At 42.2% G+C, this 26,902-nt stretch overlaps 1 protein-coding gene across 1 annotated transcript in view; it reads right to left on the reverse strand.

The window, feature by feature from the left end:
- GBE1 (1,4-alpha-glucan branching enzyme 1) overlaps positions 1-26,902 on the reverse strand; it is a 162,157-nt gene that overhangs the window by 91,436 nt on the left and 43,819 nt on the right. Inside the window, 1 exon segment of the mRNA XM_083498636.1 lies at positions 5,560-5,682. Coding sequence (XP_083354762.1) covers positions 5,560-5,682 — 123 coding nt within the window.

Genomic DNA, 26,902 nt, shown 5'->3' on the forward strand with positions numbered 1-26,902 from the left:
TCCAACTCCTCTTCCTCGTCGGTGGTGGCAAAGTATTCCCTTCGGAACCTCGCTACCGGCTGAGGTTTACGTGGGAACCTCTGATGAAAAGTCTCTATTAAAACCTCGTCATTGACATCCTCTGCCCTAACCCAGGTGTTTTCCGACTCCGGTTCCCCTTCCCACATTACCAAATACTCTACTTGATCTCCCTTCCACCTGGAATCGAGGATCTCCGCTACATGGTAGCTGTGTTCCTTCTCCTCCATTGCTGGTCCCCTAGTGACCCTCCCCTCACTGTCTCCTCTATACGGTGACAGCAACGACCTGTGAAAAACTGGGTGCAGCTTCATGTGGTTCGGTAACCGGAGCCTGAAAGCCACTGGATTGACCTGCTGTATGACTTCAAACGGACCCAGCCTTTTGGGTCTTAATTTCTTACAACCTCCTTTGAATGGCAACCCTTGGGTTGACAGCCACACCTGGTCCCCCACCCTGATGCTTTCACCTTCCCTTCTGTTTTTGTCTGCCTGCCTCTTATATTCCTCCTTAGCCCTGTTTAAATTGAGTTGGAGCTGGCGATGGATCGCTTCCATTTCTTCCACGAACTGTTCTGCAGCTGGAACGCTCCAGTTCTCCCCCTCCCCCCCTGGGAAGGCTCTGGGATGGCACCCGTGATTAGCCAAAAAGGGGCTCATCCCCGTGGACACGTTCTCTGCATTGTTGTAGGCAAATTCTGCCAACGCCAACTTCTCCACCCAATCATTCTCTCTGTCATTAACATAACACCTCAAATATTGTTGGAGAACCCCATTTGCTCTTTCCGCCTGCCCGTTGGTTTCAGGATGACGGGCCGTCGAGAAATTAACCTCTACATGCAGTAAGCTCATGAGCTTCCTCCAGAACCTGGAAGTAAATTGTTTCCCTCGGTCTGAAACCACCCTCAAGGGGGCGCCATGCAACCTAAACACATTCTCTACAAACAATTTGGCGGTTTCTTCTGCTGTAACCGCATGTGAGCAGGCTATGAAGTGGGCCATTTTAGTTAACAGGTCTACTACAACCATGATGGCTGTTTTCCCTCTAGACCTTGGCAGATCAGTCATGAAATCTATTGCCACTGCTTCCCACGGTCTCTCAGGTGTGGGCAGTGGTTCTAATAAACCAGCCGGCGCCTGCCTCTCCCCCTTGGCTCTTTGGCATTGTTCACACCCTCTCACATACTCCCGCACATCTTCCCTGACCTTGGGCCACCAAAATTCCCTGGTAACCAGCCACATGGTTTTGTGTTGCCCAAAGTGCCCTGCTGTGGGGCTATCGTGCAGCTGCTTGAGTACCTTCTCCCTCAATTCCCCTTCAGGTATATATAACGCTCCCTTATAATACAATGCCCCATTTCTCTCCTCAAAACCACCGGATTTGTCTTCCTCCCCTCTGAGATCCCTGAGTTTCCCCTGGGCGTATGCATCCTGCACCGTACCCTCTACCAATTCCCTTTGCCCCACCAAAGTCGCCCCACACACCCAGCGGTCCTCTGGAATGATATGGGTTTCTTCGGGTGCTCCCTCCCCCTCCAAATATTCAGGTTTGCGTGAGAGAGCGTCCGCCCTAACATTCTCTGGGCCTGGCACATAACAAATCTCAAAGTTAAATTTGGAGAACTCTTGGGCCCATCTCAACTGCCTTTGGTTGAGCACTCGCGCCGTTCTCCAGTACTCTAGATTTTTATGGTCCGTGCACACTTGCACTTTATGTTGTGCACCAACTAGCAGATGCCTCCATCTCCGGAACGCCTCATGAATAGCAAGCAGTTCTCGGTCGTACACCGTGTAGTTCCTCTCGGATTTGTTCAGCTTCCGCGAGAAGAAGGCACACGGACGCCACTCTGACTCCTCCTTCCCCGGCTGCAGAAGAAGCACCGCCCCTATGGCTCTGTCAGATGCGTCTGTTTCAACCCTTAGCTTCTTTCGTAAATCCACATGCAGAAGTTGTTCTTCAGAGGCGAAGGCCCTTTTCAGTTCCTCAAACGCTCGCTCCGCCTCCGCCGTCCATACAAACTTCTTTTTACTGCTGAGACAGTCAGTGATGGGCGCCGTCAGATGGGCGAAGTTGCGGATGAACTTACGATAAAAGTTTCCAAACCCTAGGAACCTCTGCACATCCTTCTTGGTTTTGGGTGTTTTCCATTCCAGCACTGCCTGTACCTTGCCGGGATCCATGGCCAATCCCTTGTCTGACAGGCGGTACCCCAGGAATTCCACCTCCTTGGTATGGAACCGACACTTCTCCAGTTTGACCCACAGCCTGTTGGCTTGCAGTCTGCTCAACACTTCTCTGACGTCTCTCACATGTTGCTCCTCATTCTCAGAATACACCAACACATCATCTAGAAAGGCAACGCAATTCTTGTAGAGCAAAGGGCCCAGCACGTGGTTCATAAAAGATTGAAAACACGCGGAGCCTGCTTGTAATCCAAATGGCATAACGAGGTATTCAAACGCCCCCAAAGGGGTAAACATGGTGGTTTTCCATTCATCCCCTTTCCTTATGCGTATCAGGTTGTACGCCCCCCTTAGATCCAGCTTTGTGAAAATCTTTCCCTTCCTCACCCTGGTCAAAATATCATCAATTCTGGGCATAGGGAACGCCACCGGTTCAGTCACTGCATTCAGCCGCCTAAAATCACATACAAGTCTCGGCTTGTCCGCATTTTTTTTGTCCACAAAGAACACTGGGCTCCCCCCTGCTGCTTTGGACTCTCTGATGAAGCCTCTCTTCAGGTTCTTGTCAATGAACCCTCGCAACTCCTGCATTTCCCTGTCTGACATGGCATACAACTTGCCCACGGGAAGCTGTGCTCCTGGGAGTAAATTGATCTGACAATCAAAGGGTCTATGAGGTGGTAGTTGGTCAGCTTCCTTCTCGCTGAACACGTCGCTGAGATCTGCATACTGTGGTGGTACCTTCACCTTCTCCATTACTTCAGTCCCTGCTAGGGTGGCTTGGGCCCCTGCTGAACCCTTCTCCCCTTTGCAGTGTTCTAGGCAATGTGCTGAACCAAAGGACACCACTCTTTGATGCCAGCCAACCAGCGGATCATGTAGAGCTAGCCAGCTCATTCCCAAAATAATGGGAGCGCCTCCCAGGGTGGCCACATTAAACGCTATCAGTTCTGTGTGCCTTGCCACCCTCATTATCATTGGGACAGTCTGCAAGCGGACTCCTCCTCCCAACAACTCCCTGCCATCAATCGTGGTCACCTGCAGGGGGTTGCTTAAAGGGATGGTCTGTATCTGGTGTTCAGCAGCAAACTCCTTGCTCATAAAATTGCAGGAGCTGCCTGAGTCCAATAGCGCCTTTATTTTTAGGGGGTGCCCATTCTGCAGCTCTAGCGACACTTCAATCACTAGAGCAGGTCGAGGAGCTTCTGGCACGGGCACTTTCACTGCTCTTTGGCCTGGCTGCAGTGCCCCAATTGTGGCAACCAGGCGTTGGCTTTTACCTGCTCCGCTCCCCCTTCTTCTCCCCCCTCAACAGCTCCCACCATCCCTTGCCATTCCTTCCTCTGGGGGCAGACTCTGGCAAAGTGGCCTGGCTGTTGGCAGAGATAGCATTTCCGGGGGCCCTTTCCCTCCTTCTTAGCTCCCTCGCTGGTTTTTGAAAATGCGCGCGCGCGCGCTGTTCCGATTTCCATCGGCTCTGCCGGCGGGAAAGCTGGCTCAGGAATGTCTGGAATGCGGAACTCCTTCCAACGTTCCCCTCTCCCTTCCCGCCTCTCCAAGGCTCTTGCCTCCTGCCGCGCTCCTATGGTCAGCGCAGATTTGGTCAGCTGATCCATAGACTCCGCCCTGGGGCTCCGTGCCAGCTCGTCTTTCACCCCCGAAGAAAGACCTTCTTCAAATAGCATTTGAACAGGTGCCGCCGATAAATCCCAACTCAGTCTGTGAATCAGCATGGTAAACTCAGTCCAATATTCACGGACAGATCGACTTCCCTGCTTACAAGCCATTAGCTGTCTGCGCACCACCCCTTCCTCAATATCGCTGGAAAACATGATATCCATTGCACGAAAGAACTTCATTGTGTCCTTTAGTATGTCATTGTGCGTTGCCATTAGGGGTCGAACCCAGTCTCTAGCCCCTTTCTCAAGATGCCCAATTACAAAAGCAACTCGCGATTCCTCATCAGGGAACTCATCGAACTGCACATTAAGGGCATATTGCATCTCTGTCCTAAAAGCATGGTAGTCCTTGGGGTCCCCCCCAAATTTCTGCACCAATCCTGGTACCTTTCTGGGGAATTGCGTGGCTCTCCCCTTCTTGTCTGCATCCTGAGCCCTTCTCTCCTCCAACCTCGCCGTCTGCAGGGCCAGTTGAACCTCCAACGCTCGGTATCTATCTTCCAAGCTTGGACCAGCTCCAGCCCCTGCTCCTCCGGTTCCGGTTGGTTCGCTCATGATGCCTTCTCTTGCACAGGCAGCGTACAAAGACTGTCGGACTGCTGTGAGGGTTTGATTAGCTGCTTGTGCGTGAAAACGTGCTCCCTCAGAGTTTGTGCGACCCCACAAACCTCCGTGTGTGACGGAGCTCCTCAGACATGTCTGCTCTAGTCACTAGTAGAGTCCGACAGTGGCTGTCTGCGGAAGCGTTTCCAGCAAAGAAGTTCCTTAACGGAAACGCGTCTCCTGGACTCACGGCGTGACAGTTTCCTGCGAGGTGTGGGTCTGCCTATGGGAGACTCCGATACCTCCCCACTGTTCTCGCTGGAAGCCTCCCTGAGCCCTCCCTCCTGCTCGCATTCCCTCAGAGACCCACTCCTCCCCCTGCTGGTCCCTGCTTCAGCAGTTGAGTCTCTTTCATCCTGCCTGAGTCCCTCCACCACCTGATGCTCTGATGGCAGTTCCCTGACAGCAAACAAAGCTTTTTCTTTGTTTATCTGTATCACTGGAACTGATACTTGATATATCTTATGCATACCAAATTAAAAATTGAATGCAATTTCCCTGAAAACCTACATACTTCAGAACACCACAAGTCCTTCAATCTCACAATAAGATATTCAATTGCTCTGAGTTTGTTAAATAACTTCTGTAATCATGTTGGGCAGGGGGCAAGGGGATGCCTCAGTGTAGAAATAAAAAAGTAAAACAACCACTATGAAATCATTTTTTCCCAGCTTGTAAAATAGCATCAGATTCCAAATATAGTGGAAAGCACCGTTTTTTATGTAATTTCAACCAAAGTATTACAGCTAACATTAGTCTATTTTCCAGCAGACCTTCCACCAGCTTACCTATTTATACAAATGTACAGGCACAAAAAGTGTACCAAATTCATCTGCAGATATGTGTATGTGGTTTGAATCACTTTCCTAACTATTAAAAGGAAAATGAACACATACTCCCTCCTAATAAGTTTATCTTCTGTGTAAAACATTATCTAAGGCTTTGCAATTATTACGAGTAAATTTGGTATAAAATGGCCCATTTTTAGATGATCAGAAAATGTAAATTTAGAGGAAACATACCACTCACCAATACCCAGCCCATCCTATATTCCTAACATATTTAAAATAGCTTACTCTGTATGGGGTTGGTGGCTCCCAATTTACCCAGTCATAGTTCACATTGGCACCCTGAGTTACATATCTTGCCCAGGGTGAAATACGGTAGAGGACTTCTCCACTTCTGCTTTTGATAACCACCTAGAAAATTAAATATAAAAAGAAATAGACAAGGTTAAACTAAGGCCAGAATTATACATTCTAGGTAAGGGGAGGGTGCTGCTACAAAGTAGTAGCTTCACATTTTCTTCGCTTCCTCTGTTTCTCTGTAACATTTTTCAATTCAAAACATGACTGAAAAATATCATGAAGAGGCAGCCTCACAGAGGGTCCACACAAAAAAAGAACTTTAATACAAAACTGGTTATGGAGGGGAAAACCAAGCAGCAAGCTGCTGCATATAATACAAATTTGAAAATAAAAACACATGGATGTATCTAGCTAAGTATCCCCCCCCCCCTGAGTAAACCCATTGAAATAGATTAGCTTAAATTAGTCATGTCCATTAATTTCAATGGGTCTACTCAGAATGACTAACACTGAATACAACCCACTGTGTCTGAGAGCAGACTGAGGTAACGCCTGGTACGGACAGCCAGGAGGGTCAATATACTACAATGCCATCATCACATTGCAAGCTTCTCCATCCCTCAAAGTTGCAGACAATTCAAAGTGGACTAGAAAAACACTCAACACAGTGTCCTTTAGGTATTTTACACTACTAAATGTTTCTGGGAGAGGTAACTTGAGGCTGATAGCAGCAGCCACATCTAATTCCACTGTACAATTATTAATTTTTACAACGTTTTCATTTGCAAGATATCTAAACTTACTGAACCCAATTTACAGTATTGTAACAAATCACAAAAAAACCCAAATCAAAACAGGAATTCCTGGAGAGAAAAACCTGACATTTAGCCAAAAGCACGTTGGGACTGTATTTAAAAGAAAGCTTGAGGTTCCAAAGCACAAATTCATTCATTCATTTGTTCGTTTTAAAGCAAATTTTATATACTGCTTAATAATAAATAAATAAACCTCTAATCAGTTTACATAAAATAGTATAAAATATTAAATAAAAATAGTGGCAGGTATTAAAAACAGTAGACACACACACAAAAAATAGAGATTAAAATCAGGATCTTGAAAACAAATATATAGAATAAAATTTAGGTTTGCCTAAAGGGAGGTTAGCAGGTGTTGGTTTACACAGGGATCGTCTCTGTGCCAGAGTACATGTTGCCATGGGTAAGCTACCAAAACCTGTCTTAGCAAGTGGATCCCTATCCCTACCTGTAACATATTATAAGTCTCACAACTCTACCATGGTTGCCTGGAGCATGCATTGAGAGTGAGTGACAAGACTCTGAGTGCAATGATTGGTAGGCTCACATTATGGTAGTGCAGTTCTCGCTCATCTCTTCGTTATCAATGCCCAATGTCACCAGAGAACGGAGACTCACACAGTGGGACATCTACATCTTTGGGACCCTTTCTCCAGAATGTAACCAATGCCTAACTTTCGGTGTTTCCACTCCAGATACCAGGCAATAACTTTCTATTTGTTTACGCAAGCCTACCATCAGACAAACAGAATATTAATTTTTCTTTCTCTCTCTTTTAAGTATATGCAGTACTTTTCATCAACTGTGTTTTTAGTGAGTATTCCAACTATCTCTACTGGGTCAACTTGAGAACTTTACAAAAATATAGAAAGAAGGCGGAAAGAATGGCCAAGATACAATTTTTAAAGCAGGTATGGTATGGAGGCAGGCAGAGAGGCAAACTGGTTGTAATTATCTATGCAGTGTTCTGACTGAGGAACCAGGTCAAATCAATTGTGCAAAAGACTATTGGCTCTTCTGATTTTGTGTGTGCAGTTTTATTCGTATCATGCTAAAAAAAACCTATGAGCAACCATTTGTGCCATACCTGTGTCTGCTCCATAGGCAAGCAAATAACAGGGCCATAGTAGGTCATCTACATTAATTATGCCAGACTACACTAAAATACCAGGTGAAAATTATCCCTAGGAGTCTAACATCCATGATTACCTATTATACCACCAAATACAGAATTTCAGGGAAAGGGCGTATGATTCACACATTTAAATAGGATGAGGAACAGCTGGACTCCATGGCACCTTTTTTCCTACAGAAAAAGGCAGTTTTTATTAGAACTTTTGGTTCACTTTATATTCTGTAATAGGAAACAACATACCATGGGAGGCACATTCATTAGGTCAAAAGCCAGAGAAAAGAACTAGGCTAAAGCAGCATGTTCTATTCATTTCCCACCAAGACCAATGGTTGATGGTGTTGGGGATTTTTTTAAGCCTTCATTCTGCAAAAACTAGTGCAAGTGCTGACAATTGTATCCCAGTCCTATATTGCTATAGAGGAAATATCAGACTTTCCCATAAAATGGAAATTCTGTTTGAAGCAGCTGTAATGAGCAGCTCCTCAAAACTGTTCATTTGGGGAGGAGGGATCACTAAGGTAACACAGCAGAATTGAATGCTGAATGTCATTAAGATTTGGAACAAGTTGAAATTATTTTCTCTTTTTTGCAATCTAGAAACAGGTCTTTCTGAAATCTAGTTTAGGGGAGAGTTTAATGTGCTTAAATCCAGATACTGGGCCCTCGGGTTTCTCAGTTTAAAACTCCTGCTAAATCTTTAGGTTGAAATGTATTACGGAAAGAACCCCTGTTTTTCTCCATCCCCCATACGTCAGGTTTTAGAGTTTAAGTAGCACATAAGAGAACCAGTCCTTAATTAAATGATGAAGCCTGTACAGTGAATAATAAAAGGGCTTACTAGCGTGATCCTATACTAGTGCATTTCGAAGTTTTACAGACATACTCGTAAGATAAAAATAAAAAGTCTAGCTTTCAGCAAAGCCTAAAATGAATAACTGGCTGTTGTAAAAATGTAACACACACACTCTCTCTATATATATATGTGCATGTCTGTACATGAACCTTCCTACTGGTAAGGAAATCCATATCATAACCCAGATGGCTTGCTAGTGTTGCCAAGCATTGAGACAACTGACTCAGAAAATTCTCTCCATTTCCAGAGGGTCAGTCCACGTTAGTCTGTTGACAGCAAACACAAGATATAAATTCTTTTCTTTCTCTGCCTCCCCCTTCCACACACGCTTTGCAGCCTGTTTTGAATATTCTGAACAGCCAGTATGACATTTGAATTCTACATCTGTATCACTGTCCTTCCCAGAACAGGAACTAAAAATAATGTACACATTCTTATTTCCTGAAAGATAGAGTCCCAAACCACTAGGCTACGTCAACAGAGTCCGTTATCCTTCCCTTTCTTCCAGCAAATGCAATTTATAACAGCATTTAAATCATGTTTGCTGGTAGTGTTGCGGCCTCAGATTCAATCTGCTGGGGATGAATCTCTTCAAACTAAAAAAACAAAACAACACCCCCCTCAGTCCGTATGGTTACCAACATACAATATTTGTAGAAGTCATAGAACAGAGAGAGAAAGAGAGAGATCCCAAAGTCTGAAACTATTTCAAGAAAAAGAAGCAGCAAGTGAATAATAAAATGGAAATGATTATTCAGGGAACAAGGTTTTATGTTGAGGAAGCACATTTTGTCATTTGGAGGTAATTTGAAAAGGGCAACGTCTTTCTTCAACTGTAAGTGAGAAGAAGCAGAACTAGGTGGCCAGAGGCATTCTAAAAACTTCTGCAATGTGCAATGCCGCTTACTATTCCCAGGCTTAATATCACCTGCAATGTAACTCCTGGATAGATAAAGGCATATGAATGGCTAAACTATATTCCATATACTCAGAATCATTAGAGCACACATTTCAGTGCAACGTACTTTCCATGCCATGTGTCAATCACTTTCATGCGGCAAAGTCAAGGGGTGAATAGCTTGCAGAACATTCTGAGGACATCATCTTTGCGAAGATATTCTAAGGAAACCTCTCTAGTTTACTTATTTTTATCAGAAATAACCAACTGGTCACCGGCAGACTCGTATGCTCTTCACACTGTATTTCCTATATATTTTGCAAAGTTGTGTTTTTTTCCTGTTTATGCTCTCTCAAGATATCATAACCAAATGTTGGTTATTTCCTTAAACAAAGGAGCAGTTTTCAACCGGATGCAATTGCATAGCATTTTGAGAGTCAATATAGCAGACTGAACCTTTCAAACTACAATGACTTTAACCACTGATTTCAAAGCTGCACTGTGTTTTGGGTTGCCTAGAATTCCCCGACAACACTGGGTATGAACCTTCTAGTTAAAAATAATTTGATTAATTGTGTGATCTTTTTATAACATCATTCGGTGACCTTCCAGGTGTTGCAGGACTATTAACTGCCATCAGCTCCCACCAGCCAGGGCAATAGTCATGAGTGATCACAGTTGCAGTCCAACAACAGACTCAGTGGTTAGAGAATTTGAACTAGGACATGGGAGACCAAAGTTCAAAACCCCACTCAGCCATGAACCTCACTGGGTTAGCTTGGGCCAATCACTCACTCTCAGCCTAACCTGCCTCACAGGGTTGTGGGGAGGATTATATGTGGAGCAAGAGAACTATGTACACCACCTTGAGTTCCGAGGAGGAGGAGGAGGAGGAGGGATATAAATGCAATAAATAAATGAATAGCTAGGGGGACACATGCCCCTTATCAATTCCTTAAACATGCAAAAGATTTAACAGAAACTAGAATTTACTCATTTAATCTTTTCCCCTATCTATGCTTTCATTTGAAGTCTATGCTTTCCATTTCCCACCTTTCCTGGTAACTTCAACACGATTCAACAAGATATGCAAAGATATAGCAGATGTCCTAGCAAAAACAAAAACCCAGAAAGGGCATAAAAGATGCTAGTATTTGCTAATACTGAGAGGTATTAGCTCTGTACAAAGGGCAGGTTTTTATTACTGGCCAAGGCAAAATGCTAACCTCCCTACTGAAGAAAGTCCCTACAGTCTATCTCTAAGACTGTTACTTCCAAGCAACAGTCTTAGAGGGAGAACTGAAAGATGCAGAACAGAAGGGGGGGGTAGGGGAACGGCATGAAATTTCCAGAGCTAGATCTTCCAGTTCAAACCCAGTTCTGATATATAACACTCTTCCTGCATGTCTATAACAATGGCTCATTACAGGCTGTCACAGCAGTCCCAGGTGTCACTAAGAATTTATATTTAAGAGACAATATTAAACGTTTCACCTTGCCTGAAGGTTTTAAGTTGAAGATAAAACAAGAGTTACCAACTCAACCTTCACTCCTCCAAAAGAAAAGTCACTGAACACACAATTTTGTAGATTCAAAACATTTACGCCTTTGCACTTGGCACTGATTCAACAACTTTTTCAAGTAAGCATTACAATCTAACTGGTGCATACAGAGATCATGCTCATAATCTATTTGATAAACCCAGAGCATTTGTTTTAAGTTCAAATGTCTGAAATGAATTTTAAAAAGTAGTTGAAGAGGTAAATAAAGGAAGAGTTAATTATAAATGAGGTAATCAGAATAAGGTTGCTTTTATAAGTGTTAATTAGCTAAATCATTTTGTACAAACAGAAGCTTCGCTGAACAAAACAAAACAAAGAAAAAATTACGGTCCCCATATAAAAGAGTGGCTGCCCTGAGAAAAGAGCTCATTGGATAGATAGACTCAGTTCTGGAATCTATGAAAACTAAGAACAAACAGGAAGACACGTTCAAATATATTCTATATCTATCTGCTATTTCATTCCCTCATCACCACCTTCGCAAACTGGTCATCTAATCAGGAGTAGAAATACCACAATGCAAGGACCTGTAGCTCCTAACTCAGAAGGATGCCATGGGCAATAGTATCAAAATCTGCCAAGAAAATCATCAAGAGTGTCACACTTCCACTTGGGCTGGTCATCCCACAGAAAGTCATTTCTGCTCCAAGTCAAGGTCATCCGAGAGAACATGTAGCTAGAGAGCAAGCAACCATCAATTCAAACACTGTGCACAGGAACTGGCGTATAGGTTCTTTTCAGAAGTGGTCTAACCATAGTCCCACCCCCTCTTGCAAATAAGCTCCTAAACATAGAATTCCAAGCACAGTGGGATCTTAGAGTTGTATGATGGCATTATATTTGCAGTTTTGTTTTCAAGCCCTTTCCTAATGACGCCCAGCATGGAATTCACTTTTTCCAATCCCCTCATTTTTGGAACTGTTCTTCTTTTAAAGTCAAATGCTACCAAGTTGGATTTTCTTGGCAATAAGAGGAGGAGGAGGAGAAGGTGAAGAAGAAGAATATTTTACTATTTCCAATCGGTTCAACAACACTTATCTTTTATCAGGTCCCTGGCACTATTTAAGATTAAGCCCAGGGTCACCGCCCCACTGGTGAGTTCCATGACCAACTTATCTAGGACACATTGGTAGCCTGCCAGCTCATGATGGTTAAGCACAGAGGTGCCCCACCTTAAAGTGGACCCATGCCTGGTTGAGGCAAGAGATAGAGCCTTTTTAGTGGACATGCCATTATTATAATAACAGCTTGTCCCAAGGTGGCCCCCTTTGATTAGTGAATGGGTTTCTTTGTCTGTTTTTAGCCTGCCAGGTAGAAAATGTTTCATCTAAGGACTGTGTTATCTGCTGAGCCTGTCTTTGTTGTGTTTTGTTTGTGATCATGCTGTTTTACCATGATGCTGTGATTTTAACCACTGTAAGCCACCTTCAGGAGTGTGTGTCGGCAGAGGGAGGGTCTCTACTACTCTGGATTAATTGATGTGGTTCACAAGTTGGTGCGTATTCAGTACAGTATTTTGTTGTTGGCTGAGGGGCATTGTTCCCAAACTGAAAAAAAATATATGCTCAATACAAAGCAAAAAAGGGAGAGTGGAAGAATTGTTAATACAGTCAACTTCTAGCTTGCAAGAAGCTATTTACGCACCATTTGTATACTACAGAATTCTCAGTCCCACAAAGAGGCTTGCATCAATGTGTACCTGGAGTCTATATACCGGTACATAAATCTCACCTGACCACTGCATTCAGACAGTGATAAAGAGACAGAATTGATCAAAGGAACTGCTAGAAGGCTGCTGCCAGATTACTGCATAGAAAATCCCTCACAATACAAGCTGATAGATAGTTGTAAGGTGTAGCAAGCAAAACACTGGAAACTCTGGAAAGCCTGTGGTTTTTGAACTTCAATAAATAAAAATTCAGGGGCTTATATTTACAAGTTCCATCCAGATTCCTGTAAAGGAAATGCGAAACATGACAATGCAACACTAAATCTCCATTCAACCTTATTACAGATGTTATGATACAGATACTACTGTATCTACCCCCTTAAGCATGTGCTGTCACAATACCCCAGACAATTCAGGCAAGTCACCAACCAAGCACTTTGTGTTCTTCTAACCAGTGAAGCGTGTACCATTCTGTTCTGTTGTGTCAGTCAGGGAACTAATGATATATGGACTATTTTCCTAGCTATTCTTTGAAATTCTTAGACATCGTTGCTTCATACAGAATCAAGTTCTGAGACGTGTTAAGCCAAAAAGCTTTTTCTTTTTCTTCCTTTTCAGAATATCTACTTAAGCATTGATCAGAATTTTTGCCACTAGTACAGTTGTATAGAATATTAATAAGGAGGGAGAAGTCTGTGAAACTTTATGAAATAATTTTGTTGTGGAGCAATGCACACACCTCCTAATGCAGGGGTAGCTAATATGGCACCATCCAGTTGTTGTTGTGACTCTAACACTCATCAAGCCCAGCTGGCATGACCAAGGGTCAACAATGATAGGAGGAGGGGTCCGATAACAGCTTACCACATTGGCTAAAAGGTAAAGGGACCCCTGACCATTAGGTCTGGTCGTGACCGACTCTGGGGTTGCGGCGCTCATCTCGCTTTATTGGCCAAGGGAGCCGGCGTCCAGCTTCCGGGTCATGTGGCCAGCATGACTAAGCCGCTTCTGGCTAACCAGAGCAGCGGATGGAAACGCCGTTTACCTTCCCGACGGAGCGGTGCCTATTTATCTACTTGCACTTTGACGTGCTTTCGAACTGCTAGGTTAGCAGGAGCTGGGACAGAGCAACGGGAGCTCACCCCGTTGCGGGGATTCGAACCGCCGACCTGCTGATCAGCAAGTCCTAGGCTCTGTGGTTTAACCCACAGCGCCACCTGCGTCACTATCCACATTGGCTACCCATGTATTAATCAAGACCATGTGTTTTCACATGGGAATGTTTGTGTGTCTTCATGGGTAATATATATATATTCAAGAGAACCTAAAGAGACTGGGTTTCAAGTAGCTCTGCAGTGCTTTTCAGGTGTTCCTTCGGCCTGCACAGCTTGGTCCAGCCAAAGGGCTCTTGAAGGTATTTTTCTATGTGCTTTGGGCCAGTTTCTACATGCTTGGTATCAGCGCCTGACATTATGAGGCAAATGACAGGGCCCACAAAGGTTGATACCAGCCTCCTTTTAAAATAATAAATTAAAGACCTGGGACGGTAAAGAGAAGTGGGACAGGTGGTTGAAGCTGCCAATATCGTCCTTAACATCAAAGCCTCAGAGCTCTGTGTATATCAGTATGGGCAATAAGCAAGATAATGTGCTTGCCTAGCACCAGGGGCGTAGGAAAGGGGGGGAGGGGGGAGGTTTGCCCCAGGTGCCAATTATCAAGGAATAATTACTGCCCTACTAGGCCGGTTCATAAAAAAACTTTTTTTAAAAATGACTGCTCCAAAGGTCTTATCTTACTACACTAGGGATTATATAGCTATATATGAAATTTCATGCATATCAGTTAATATCTTAACCCTCCTCCACAAAAATAGCTGTTTGCTTGGCTGTTTTCCTATGTGACGAAGGCTGAAATTTCAATTCAGTGGAGAACTTACTGTTCCCAACCCTAGCCCTACGGAAAACCATCTAATTAGACTTTAATTTGATTTTGACATGTTTTTAGGAGGTAATTTAATTATTGTTTGATTTTATACCAATGTTATGTATCTGATGTTAGCCGCCCAGAGCCCAACTTCGGCCGGGGAGGGCAGGACATAAATAAAAGTTTATTATTATTTTATTTTTATTATTATTATTCCTTTGTAAGAAAATATAAAATAATGTAAAACCATTTTTGCAGGCAAACACACACACACACACAAAACGATGGGGGGGGGTGACAAGAAATTTTCTGCACCGGGTACCACCTGATCTTCCTACGCCTCTGCCTAGCACTTCCTTTTTCAGCACTAGCTCAAGAGAGCACTGTGCAGCTGGACTGGTACTGCTTTCACTGACACCATTGTTGCCCTCCACTACTGCAAGCTGTCCCCCTTTGGGGGTGGGGGTCAAACAAAACTGCACTTTCTTCCTCAAGCCCAACACTAGCCCCAAGTGTTTGTCTATAAAAAAAAATACATCTGCAGAAAACCCAGCATTCCTTACATAGCAGTATATCATATATTGCCAGTTAAGCTTCACAATTATTATCCCTTAGGAATGGAGTGCCTTTCATTCAGAAGAAACTTGGGAGCTAGCAATCCCTTGCAAGGCAAGTGAGCCTGAGGAATAGCGGCACGGTCCAAGGCCGCCCAGGAAGATTTATGGCTTGGTGAGGATTTGAATCTGGGTTTCTCACATCCAAAACCAGTCTGTAGCACTATTGTATACTTGAAATAAAGCAACTGAGCTGAACTTATAAATCAAGCAGGCGTGCCCTAGCTGAAACAGCTTATGGTGCAAGACATCCAAAGTAAGTATGCAAATAAATAAAATTTCTGTCACTTTGACAAGTAGACCAAATTCCAGTTGCTGTTCTGCTAGTTTTGACAACACAACATAATATAATCATGGGGTGGAGATGAGATCACTTGCTATTGTCTAAAGCCTACTTCAGATTATACACACACACACACACACACACACACACACACAAGGACATATATAATCGGCTACCCTACAAATCACTCCTTAAACTACCTTGGCATGCAGTCACTTGAAAATAGTTGTTGGCAAATGTAACTTCTGAGCAAGTGACTAAAATACAACCGGACATCAGAGACTATCATCATGCTAAATACTGTTTGAGTGGAACAGCTTTAATATAAATATGCAAATGTCAGAGAGACTGGTTATTTACAAGGACAGTATATAAGAAGCTATTATCTCTATCCTCTGCAATTTATAGCATTCCATTAGCCTGACATTTGTGCGCGACACAAGATTTGATGAATACACAATGCAGAGAAACTGAGCTGAGCATTCAGGGAGCACACACCATATTTGAAATGAGATAATGAAGATAAAATCCTAGGCTGTGGCCTGAAGATTTCTCACCAGTTCCGGAGGTTTGGTACGCTTAGTCCTCTTGGCAACCATATTTCCTGTCTTTCAATCTCTGTACAATGAGGAACCTAACTGCAGAATGAGGCTATCAGCAGAATCACACACAAGCTCCTCTTCATGTGCACATCTGTTGATTTTTCCCCAGAAACTGCTTTGAGCACAAAACATAAATAAAATGACCTAGCAACATACAACAGCAAGAGGCTAGCAAGCCGAAGCATAACTGCAAGGAAAAAGGGAGCTCACCTGGACTATGCATATTAAAACCTTGGTCAACCTTTATCGGGACACAAACGCCTCTATAACAGATATGATGGTGATCATAAACTGGCACACAGTCCCTCTTGGTGCAGCCTATGACCGAGATCCTCAAATGCAAGGGTTAAGCCTGGGAGTGAATGAGTGATGCCTGGCAGATGAGCGGATGGTGCCTGGTAGTTGAGAAGGCAAAGCCTAGCTGTGCCTAATGGAGGTTCAGGGTCGCAGCCTGACAGACAGGAGAGGTGGAGTTAGCAGTGAAAGTTCCCAAGCTGAACAGAAAGCATCATATCCAGATAACAGATCATTGCAGGATCCAATAGAGCAAGTGTCCCCGATCTCATGATACAGTGGTACCTCAGGTTACATACGCTGCGAGTTACATATGCTTCAGGTTACAGACTCCGCTAACCCAGAAATAGTGCTTCAGGTTAAGAACTTTGCTTCAGGATGAGAACAGTAATCATGCTCTGGCGGCGCGGCAGCAGCAGGAGGCCCCATTAGCTAAAGTGGTGCTTCAGGTTAAGAACAGTTTCAGGTTAAGTATGGACCTCCGGAACGAAATAAGTACTTAACCTGAGGTACCACTGTACTTCAGTGTGCAGACAGAAAGGACAGAACCTGCCACTGTCGACATGTTCACTGTGCAAGAAGAAATAATGAGAAAAGGGGGCTACAGCCTGCTTCTAAATCTGTAGGTCTGCCCTGCCTACACTGCTGCACAGGCTGCTACTGCCTACCTCCTGAGCTTCAATACTATTATTATAAAACCCTGATCTGAGGCTTTTGGGGAGGTGACACTAGTTTTGGAATCCCAGCCATGTCCCTCACTTCTGGAAAGGACAAGGGCATGGACAAAACTGTATTTGTCTGTTAAGACCAAGAGAGTTCTTGTTATTATTTTTTAGTGCTGCTGACATTTTAATACTTGACTGATGCTGCTTGATTACTTTTTATTGTGGTTTTAATGTTGTTAAGCCATCCTTTTATATCTACTCTATCTATAAAAAGGAGGGCAATAACTGAGTAAATGAATACTAAGGATCAATAAAATAAAAATAGAAAACCTAAACAAAACACCAAAGAAGCAGAGTGAAAAATTGTTAACATTAATAGTATATCTAGGTGTTGCAGCGATACCCTATGTAAAACAAGCTGGCTGAGGCTGCAGGGCATTCTATAGCCTCTTGCCTGTGTCACTGGTCCTCTGGCCATCAGGATGGGATGCACAGGATCTATGGCAGCCAGTTCTTTCCCATACCACATCCCAACACCAAAGTGGTGCTTTGGGCTTTGTTCTTTCACCCTATTTAGGCTCCTCCCAGCAGCACGAAGAGTAGGAGTAATGGGTTCTGTTGATTTGATGCAAGATACAACTCTCTGTGGCAGAGATGGGGATAGTGTGTCTCACTGAGGTAAATCTAGCAGTAAGCTATGTTCCCATAAGTTCCCCCTTATTGAGCAATTAATAAATAAAGCTAATCATATTAGCAAGCTAGTGCTCTTTAGTAATTATTCATGAATTTTTCAAAAAAGAAAACATACAGGGGGGTGTAAAAGGAAAAGGAAGTTACAAGAACAAATTTAAGCTGTGGTAGGAAAGACAAATAGAACAGCTGAAAGGACAGTAACTTTCTATTTAAAAAGAAGCATGTGGTTACATTTCCATATGGAAATTCCAATGAACCAGATGCTGCTAACACTGTCCCCTGATATTTTAGGGTTAGCTACCTATTTGCATTTGGACTTGTATTAAATATTTAATATAAATGTCAATGGCTGGAAAACAAATTAGTCATCCCGCCGCCGCCGCCCCCCCCCCCCCGCCGTCAAGCAAGTTTATCTGCCTACTTGGTATAAAGAAAATGAAAAAGAGTTTAAATAAAGGAAGCAAAGTCTTATCTCTAAAGCAGGTCATGCCTTGATTTTCCAAAAGAGGGAGATATAACTCCATTCGTAGAAAGACAAAGTCTTTCCATTTCAATAAAGCACCTAAAACACATTCCAGTGAATTATTAAAAACCAGTAACTTCTCTCATTTTACTTTTGCATTAAATGTCACCTTATGTGTCATTACTGCTCTATTCATTAAAAACATGAATCCAACCTTATATTCGCATCTAGCCTGTGTTAAATGAAATGTCTGATCATGATTGCAGAAAGCAAAACATATATAAATACAAATGGACTAAAGTAACAGAGCTCTATCAATAATTGTGGGCAATAATTATCAGCTGTGCTAGTAATCCTACACCTGTTAGTGATGTGGGTGAGTGCGTCAGGCAATCCTCCCCCACCATGGCTTGCTTCATTATTCTTCTCAAGCTCACAGAAAGCTCTCAGGAGACACTTTGTTACCCCTCACCCCCCCCCCAAACATTAAAGAGTTTGTCTCTTCCATCTTCCCTATCACTTTCCCCGAATCAATATATTAGGCCTGGGAGGAAAAGGAATTTGCGAATCTCACACACCTAAACAGGAAATGGTTCTTCTCAGCATATGTTTTAATATGATTTTAGCTTATCATGTGATTATTAGTATTAGAGCTAGTCATAAACATAATGAAATCATAAATATAATCCATTCCAAAATTAAACATTTAAAACTAAATACAGTCATACCTCAGGATAGATACGCTTCGGGTTAGGCAAATTCGGGTTGCGATCCAGCCTCATATAACCAACATGCTTAAGTCTAATTAATGCATGAAAGGGTTAAAACCATAGAGGAAGCTGTGCTGCCAGGCTTGTTGTTGTTGTTGTTTAGTCACGTCTGACTCTTCGGGACCCCATAGACCAGAGCACGCCAGGCACTCCTGTCTTCCACTGCCCTCCCGCAATTTGGTCAAACTCATGTTGGTAGCTTTGAGAACACTGGACAACCATCTCATCCTCTGTCGTCCCCTTCTCCTTGTGCCCTCAATCTTTCCCAACATCAGGGTCTTTTCCAGGGAGTCTTCTCTTCTCATGAGGTGGCCAAAGTATTGGAGCCTCAGCTTCAGGATCTGTCCTTCCAGTGAGCACTCAGGGCTGGTTTCCTTAAGAATGGATAGGTTTGATCTTCTTGCAGTCCATGGGACTCTCAAGAGTCTCCTCCAGCACCACAATTCAAAAGCATCAATTCTTCAGCGACCAGCCTTCTTTATGGTCCAGCTCTCACTTCCATACATCACTACTGGGAAAACCATAGCTTTAACTATACAAACCTTTGTTGGCTTAGCTATGTCCATTTCCCCTCACCTTTGGGAGAAGTCTTTGTTCTCCAGTCTACCTGTGAAGCTCAATGTGTGAAGAGGTTTGGACTGGTTGTTCCAACTCAACCACATGGCTCTCATATGACATTCCTGAGTTCCTATACTAATAATTTAGGAAAGTTCACCACTTTGTAACTATGAAAAGCTTTCCAGCCTATGCAACTGTTCTGAAGTACGTGAACATGACCTTTGGAAACTTTGTAAGTAAATCATTTTTTAACTTAGCAAACATGGTCTTTTCCTGTGCTGGAGGAAGAGGGAAAGAAAGCTTTTAAAGGGATATTTTGGAATTCACTTTAAAAGGCACATTTTAAAGGTTTAACAGCCTATATTCCCATGCTTTACTTTTCTGCATAAATTTTGACTTTAAATGTCTGCTGGGGTTGTCTAACCAAAGAGTACTTCCCCAGACTTGGATCATGGCATTCAAGAATTATCCTCTCTATAGCTTGTTTTTTAAAAATTCACTTTTGTGCCAACAGAAACACAGAGTCATGGAACTATAGAGTTAGAAGGAACCTTGAGGATCACTAGTCCAACCCCCTGCAATGCACTATCATCCCTTTTTGAGCTTGAGCCACCAACCTTTCAGTTAACAGCTGCACTAATATTTCGCAACAAGCTGTTGAATCTCAAACACCGAAGTTTCAAACCTATGGATGAACAAAACTGTCTTCGAAAACTCTGTGACACTTTTAATTGGGTTCCATAGAACACAGGAAGTCGATTCAAGGTTTCAGGGACACATGGTCCTCTCACTAGCTTTCTTTCACACCTTGCTGGCCACATTTTGCACCAACTGAGGATTACTGACCATTTTCAAGAGAGGCCTTGCATAAGCACATTATATTAGTCTGGAAGGTCCCTAAAGTGTGTGTTATTGAGGCAAGGATATTCAGGAATGGCCATAGCAAGTGAACCAGCCAAAGCAAAGCATAGGCACTCCTTGCCACTGACACCTGGGCCACAAATGACATATTTGAATCAAGCAATACCGCCATGCTATGTACCTGTTGCTTCAGGGGGAGTGCAACCCCAACCAGAACAGACCGGCTCCCTAATTCCCAAGCACAGGAAAGTCACCCACAGCACCTTTGTCTTATCAGTATTCAGTCTCATGTTGTTGACTCTTGTCAAGCCTATCCTTTCCTCTGCACACTGGTCTAGCACCTGTGAATATCAATCCACTATACAGGTCATTTATTTCCAACATATAAGTCCTTGAGGATTTGTGCTACAGGATCTTGTTTTAATATTATATTCAATGCTGTCTTACTTAGAGACTACACACATCCCTATGATTATAAATGAACAATATTAATGATTGATTGAGGGTCAAAGTCAAGGTCTCCTTGGGTTCACTCGAAGGATATTGGGTACATCTGGAAAAGGAGTTGGGTAGATTAGCATAACATTTACTGGAGATCCACTTAAAAAAAATATTGTGGCCTTACTTACTCAAACCTTTATCTCCCTCACCTTTATTTCTGGGTCTAGGGGCAAACACAAGATACCCACACACTCTGTACAAGAAGAATAGCAGCACATTGCTAAATAAATACAATATAATCCAGCAATAAGATTTTATAACTATCAACAGTTCTTTTGTTTCCAAAATCCTCAAGATTATAATCAAAATTTTAATTCTAAGAAACTGCACATATAATGTTGACATCCAATCACTTTATGAATACACCACCTCGGAAGCACAACCCGCAACCTAATTAGATTTGCTACCACTTAAATCCACTTACTTCAACTGGGACTAAATTGGCTGAACTCCAAGTACCTTGGCTTAACTGAGCTGCAAGTCAGGCTGTCAATGTGAAAAGAGTGTTCCAATTCTGTACCATTCATTTTCATAACAACCCCCGAAAGAGGTTGGACATTATTATCAACCTCACAATAAATACCCTTGATACTGTTCTTGTGATAGCAGTCCAAGCAAGTAAAAGGCATTATCTGGATCCATTTAGTAAATTACAACCACTGTTTCCCCAATGAGGACAATGAACTAGTGAGAGACTTCCTTTCTGGAACTTTTGGCTGAAGTTCCACCTGTTGCCCAAATGTAGAGCTGAAACTGCTGAAAGATATAAAGCAAGCAGGATTCTGCAAAGTTAATGTGAGATGGCAAATTATTTATATAAGTTTCAAAATTCAACCTTTATTATTATTTGCTGCAGCTTCCTGTTTAAGTAAGCATTTTCACTACAAAGGAACACTTTTCCAGTATAGCACAAAACATAATATATAGCCCTTAAAAAGACTCTATTAGTGGTACTACTTGTAGTGAAAGAATAAATCTGATTTCAACTAGAGTTACTATATTTGAAATAAAAGTTCCCAACAGGAAGTATTTCTTTGATAGAGGAATAATGGCCTAACTACAAAGAATAATAGAACTGTAGAGCTGGAAGGAAGAGGGGAATCTAGTCCAACACAGGAATGCAGGAATCTTTTGCCGAAGGTGGGGCCATAACCCTGAGATTAAGAAGCTCCATGCTCTACCAACTGAGCTATCTGGCACCAATTTTGTTCTTATTAGGTAAGGGTGATGTTTATCAGAAGTGCAGTATGCAGGGTAGGTTTGAGCTCCCGCCCATCATAGCAATAAAGATCCCCACACACCTTGGTGAGAAAAGCACCCAGTGGAACCAGTGAGACCCTTTTTCTTGAGCCAAATTGCACCACATGAATGGGTGGGGTCATTGTGATTATACCAAGGGTTACATCTCCTGTCCTTGCATTCTCAATGAATATCATCCCTGTGTCTATAACTAATTGGGGTGGGGGAAAGGACATGATGTGCTGACAACTGATGCAATTAGGGCCATGTGTAGTTAGACCCCAACAAATTATGGCTTCTTCACAATACAGCTTTTAAAGAAAATGTTGTTAGGTATAGGTATAGCCTACATGCAGAACAAATAAGTCTATACTTTATAAGACTGTGCTTCTTAAAGCAAGAAAGTCTTAAGCTGTGACCAGTATAAGCCAGACAAACTGTTTCTTTTGCATGGCCTATCTTGTTTTCAGTTTAGGAATAAAGAAGCCAGAGTGGAATTCAAATACAGTGGTGCCTCGGGTTACATACGCTTCAGGTTACATACACTTCAGTTTACAGACTCCGCTAACCCAGAAATAGTGCTTCAGGTTAAGAACTTTACTTCAGGATGAGAACAGAAATCGTGCTCCGGCAGCGCGGCAGCAGCAGGAGGCCCCATTAGCTAAAGTGGTTGCTTCAGGTTAAAGAACAGTTTCAGGTTAAAAACGGACCTCCGGAATGAATTAAGTACTTAACCCGAGGTAACACTGTATTAGAAAAAATGGAAATTAAAACGGCTTTCAATCAAGTGTATGTGATTACAATATTGTTAGCTTAACAGCACTGGGATGCATTGGGGAAGACCAAAACATTTAGTTAACCATTAACTTGGACAAACCAGGTTGGTGCTTTATTTTCAGGCAAACCAATTTAGGTTAATGCTGGATTGGGAGAGAAGAGAAGAAAGGCTGGTAGAGGGTAGCTCATACATTTTCTCACAACTATTCACACCTCCCAAATCAATACTACTCATGCTCTAGAGACATAGACTCATAGAACTGTTGCTTTGTTTATAGTGTTTTATAGATTATTATTGTTCTAGTGAAGATTTGTAATTGTTTTACTGATGAGCTGTTAATCATTCTATGACTTACATTGTATTTGATATGTTCTATTATGTTCTAGTATTTTATTGTTCTTATTTATTGTTTGTAAGCCGCTTTGCGATTTGTTTGAATGAAAAGTGGCACAGAAATGTAATCGAATTATGAACCACTGCCCTAAAAAAAGCTTTAGACTGCCCTGCTACATGGCATTTATCTATTTAATATTAATAAGTAATCTATTTTATTTCAAAAGCAAAATTCTTCTCAAGCTGGTTTACAGCATATATCTCAAAATACAAAAAGGTACTAAGTTCAGTAATATGTGGCACAATCTGGATTTTTAAACATTTATTCAGAACATTCCGAAACCACAACTGTGCAGCAATTGAGGTAAATGCAATTCGTATTTAGGAAAATAATACAAAGGGGAAAGAAACAATTTTAAAATTGAGTTGTACGTTTAGACCTCTGGGGACGCTTTGAAACAATGTCAAAGATCTAAAATTGGTTCAGTGAAAACTAAAATTGTCATAATAAACCCACTGAACAAATAAACTTCACTGAGCTGTTGCACTGCTCAGTTAGCTACCCAAATCTCATGGAAACCAATGGGATTTAAGCAGCCCATGTGTAGGACTTCAACCTGGCCTGTTAAGTATGATAGGGGAGAGGGAAGCAGGATTTCCCCATTTGCCTCACCATTTCCCCCAATGCATCAGTGTCCTCAGAGAGTTGTTGCAATCATAAGACAGAAATGACAACAATTCACTTACAAGGAAGGAAGGAAATGCAAGCATCCCAGAATATAACTGGAGGTGCTCAATATGGTCCATTCCCCTCATAATACAGTCATACCTTGGGTATGACTGCGGGTTGTGCATTTTTGGGTTGTGAACCGCGCCGAACCCGGAAGTACTGGAACGGATTACTTCCAGGTTTCGGCGGTTGCGCATGCAGACGCAACACTTCAGGCTACGAACACTGCGGGTTGCGAACATGCCTCCTGCATGGATCAAGTTTGCAACTGGAGGTATGACTGTACCAGATTTTGGGTCTTCAATCTTTGCCTCCTAGTGGCTCAATGGAAACCATAAAGAACCCTATCTGGATAAATCAGCCTTTGTGGCTTGTTTCCTTGCCCATGCCAGAGTGTGACAGAACATTGATAACTGACATTTTAATGGATAACTACTTCAAACATTAGAAAAATGTCCATTGTTAGCTTAGTGTGTGTCTGAAGAGAGACCTTACATGTTTTAAGGTTCAAAGTAATGGGTGCCGGCTCCTTCTTCTCAGGGAATGCTATAACTTTACCCACCCTCCCCCCCCCCAAAAAAAAAAAGAATGGCAACCTTTCAAATACATGGATGAAATACAAGTGGTCCATTCATCACCATTAGGTTGTGGGCTGCCCTGTTTCCTCCCCTTCAAGATCACTAGTGAACTTAGTTATTGAGAGTCAAGCCGATTCCTATCTCCATAGCACCATGATTCTCTTTAAATTCACCCCAGTAGCATTGGTAACTAGAACACCAAAGGAGAAGATGGTACCAAAAAAAGAGAACAGTTAAGAACAGGTATTTTTGAAGGTGACTACAGCAGAGAAATGTTTATGTGATTTGTTCCCTCAGCTATATGGTTAGGTACACACACACGGCCCATTACAGAAAGACAAATTAGAACCGCTTCTGCAGTACCTTTTAAACAAACACAAAATTAATGAAAGAGCCAGCTTCACTTTTTGTTTGATTTTCATCAGAACTCAATTATAAAACCAGATATCAAAAGATAATTTCCCATTAGGAGCTTATCCATGATACCTTCAGAAGACAATTCTGAATCCATGCTTGATATTTAACTGGTAACCTCAGTCATTTAACTATATGAATTCAACAAAGCACTAATCATTTAACATATGTATAAAAACAAACAGGATCTCTGCTTTAAAATCTCCAATGAAGGAGAATCCACCACCTTTTGAGAGAATCCATTCTACTGTTGAACAGCTCTTACCAGAACTATTTTTCTAAGGGGGAAAACTCACTATTAATGCCTCCCTTTTTATCTTATAATGGCAATGACGCTCACCTGAGAGGTGCTGGAACTGAGTCCCAGCGAGTTCTAGCTGAAAAAAGGCCATAGCTCTTACCATTAGAAAGTTCCCTTCTCTATGAGTATTTCTGACCATGGCATCTCACCCTTAAGCTTTTTGAAATCAGCCTTCTTAAAGTCCACTGAGCTTTCCATTGCCTCTGTATTATGAAACCCAAGAGAGCATGTTCACTTCCTCCCAAAGTTCCCAGTACTTCTAATTCATTGATCAGTTCCTCCCTGTTGGAGAAGAACAGATCCAAGATAGATGTTCTCCTTGTTGCTTCTTCCACCTTCTGGGAAATGAAATTGCCAGCAAGGCAATGCAGAAATTTGTTGAACCTTGTGTGACATCAACTACCACTCCTCATTATTTCATTTTACAATTCTATACTACATGTGTGTATGCACACATGTATAGGCATGCATACACACCATGATCAACACATTAGGTCTTCTGCATGCCTTGTCCATTTTTACTGGAATCTCCAGCAGACCAAATAGTTACTGCACATTTCACACATAAAGCAGCTTTCAGAGGCATAAATATCCACATACTTATCTCCAGCAAGTTATTTATATTAAACCACACCATTATGGCCATCTGTTCCAATCTTCATAAATACTAGTATAACCACACAGTCATATAATTTGAAGGTTAAAAAAAATCATAACATATGCATTAATCAGAATAGATTAATAGTGCAATCTAATGCATGCATGCTTCAAAGCCCCACAGAGTTCAATTGCTTTCGCTTAGGTAAGTGAGTATAGGATTGCACCATAAATGGGGGGAAATTTCAATTGAGAAGTTGTTAAAAGGCTAAAAGAGTCCTATTTCTAAAGATGTAACTTTAGTAACACTAATTCTTCTTAAACTAGATGTTCATACAATTAATTTGCTACTAACCAAGAGGAATCTTTTGAACCATCCTGTACTTAAATTGAAAGGGGAAAACAATCCACACCTCATTTACCCAAAATAAGGGAAGCACTATATAAGTGGAGCACTAATGGAAACATATTGGTCATTAACATGTTGAATCTGGAAATAAAGTCTCCTTAGGATAGCCAACGCAACAAATAATCTCAGACTAATAGTCTGGAATGTTTATACTGTGTGCTCTTTACTCAGATTTTTGCTCCTGTTCAGAGCCCAACCGATTTCATTTTCAAAGTGTGGAAAGAGTTGAGATTAGCTGATAGACCTCAGGAGGTTTCAGCCCCCACCCCTACCATCACACACCACTCTCATTTTCTTCTAGCATGTGTCTTGGTTTCTTTAAACCATCTGGAGCCATTTCCTCTATAGGCATCTTTCAAAATACTCCTCCAACTTGTTAAAGATAAACATAGTGAAAGCATATGGACTTCAGTCACAATAACTGGAACTGCAACAAAAAGTTGCTGAGTGGCATGTTTCTGTTCAGGATTGCAGCCAAGCTAGCCTGCACACCCTTTTCCAGGAGATTCAATTCTATGTCCCCTGTCCCCTCTAGTTTCCATAACCCCACTCCCCCCCACAAACATCAACATTTGATGCCCACTGAGCATGTTCAGTCATCACTGAGTGACTTCTGAAATCTTCCCCAAGTCTGTTGGTATCTCTTCTCTAGTGTGCTGATGGTGGTGCCATTTCTGCTACATAATGATTGGCACTTGAAGAACTGAACGTACTATATACAAATGTGTGTGTATAAACACACACACAAACATATTAAGGTAAGGTTTTGTTTGAACCCAAGTGAGAGCTGATT

Source organism: Podarcis liolepis (assembly GCF_965112155.1).
Source record: "Podarcis liolepis genome assembly, chromosome: 4".
NCBI classification, from domain to species: domain Eukaryota; kingdom Metazoa; phylum Chordata; class Lepidosauria; order Squamata; family Lacertidae; genus Podarcis; species Podarcis liolepis.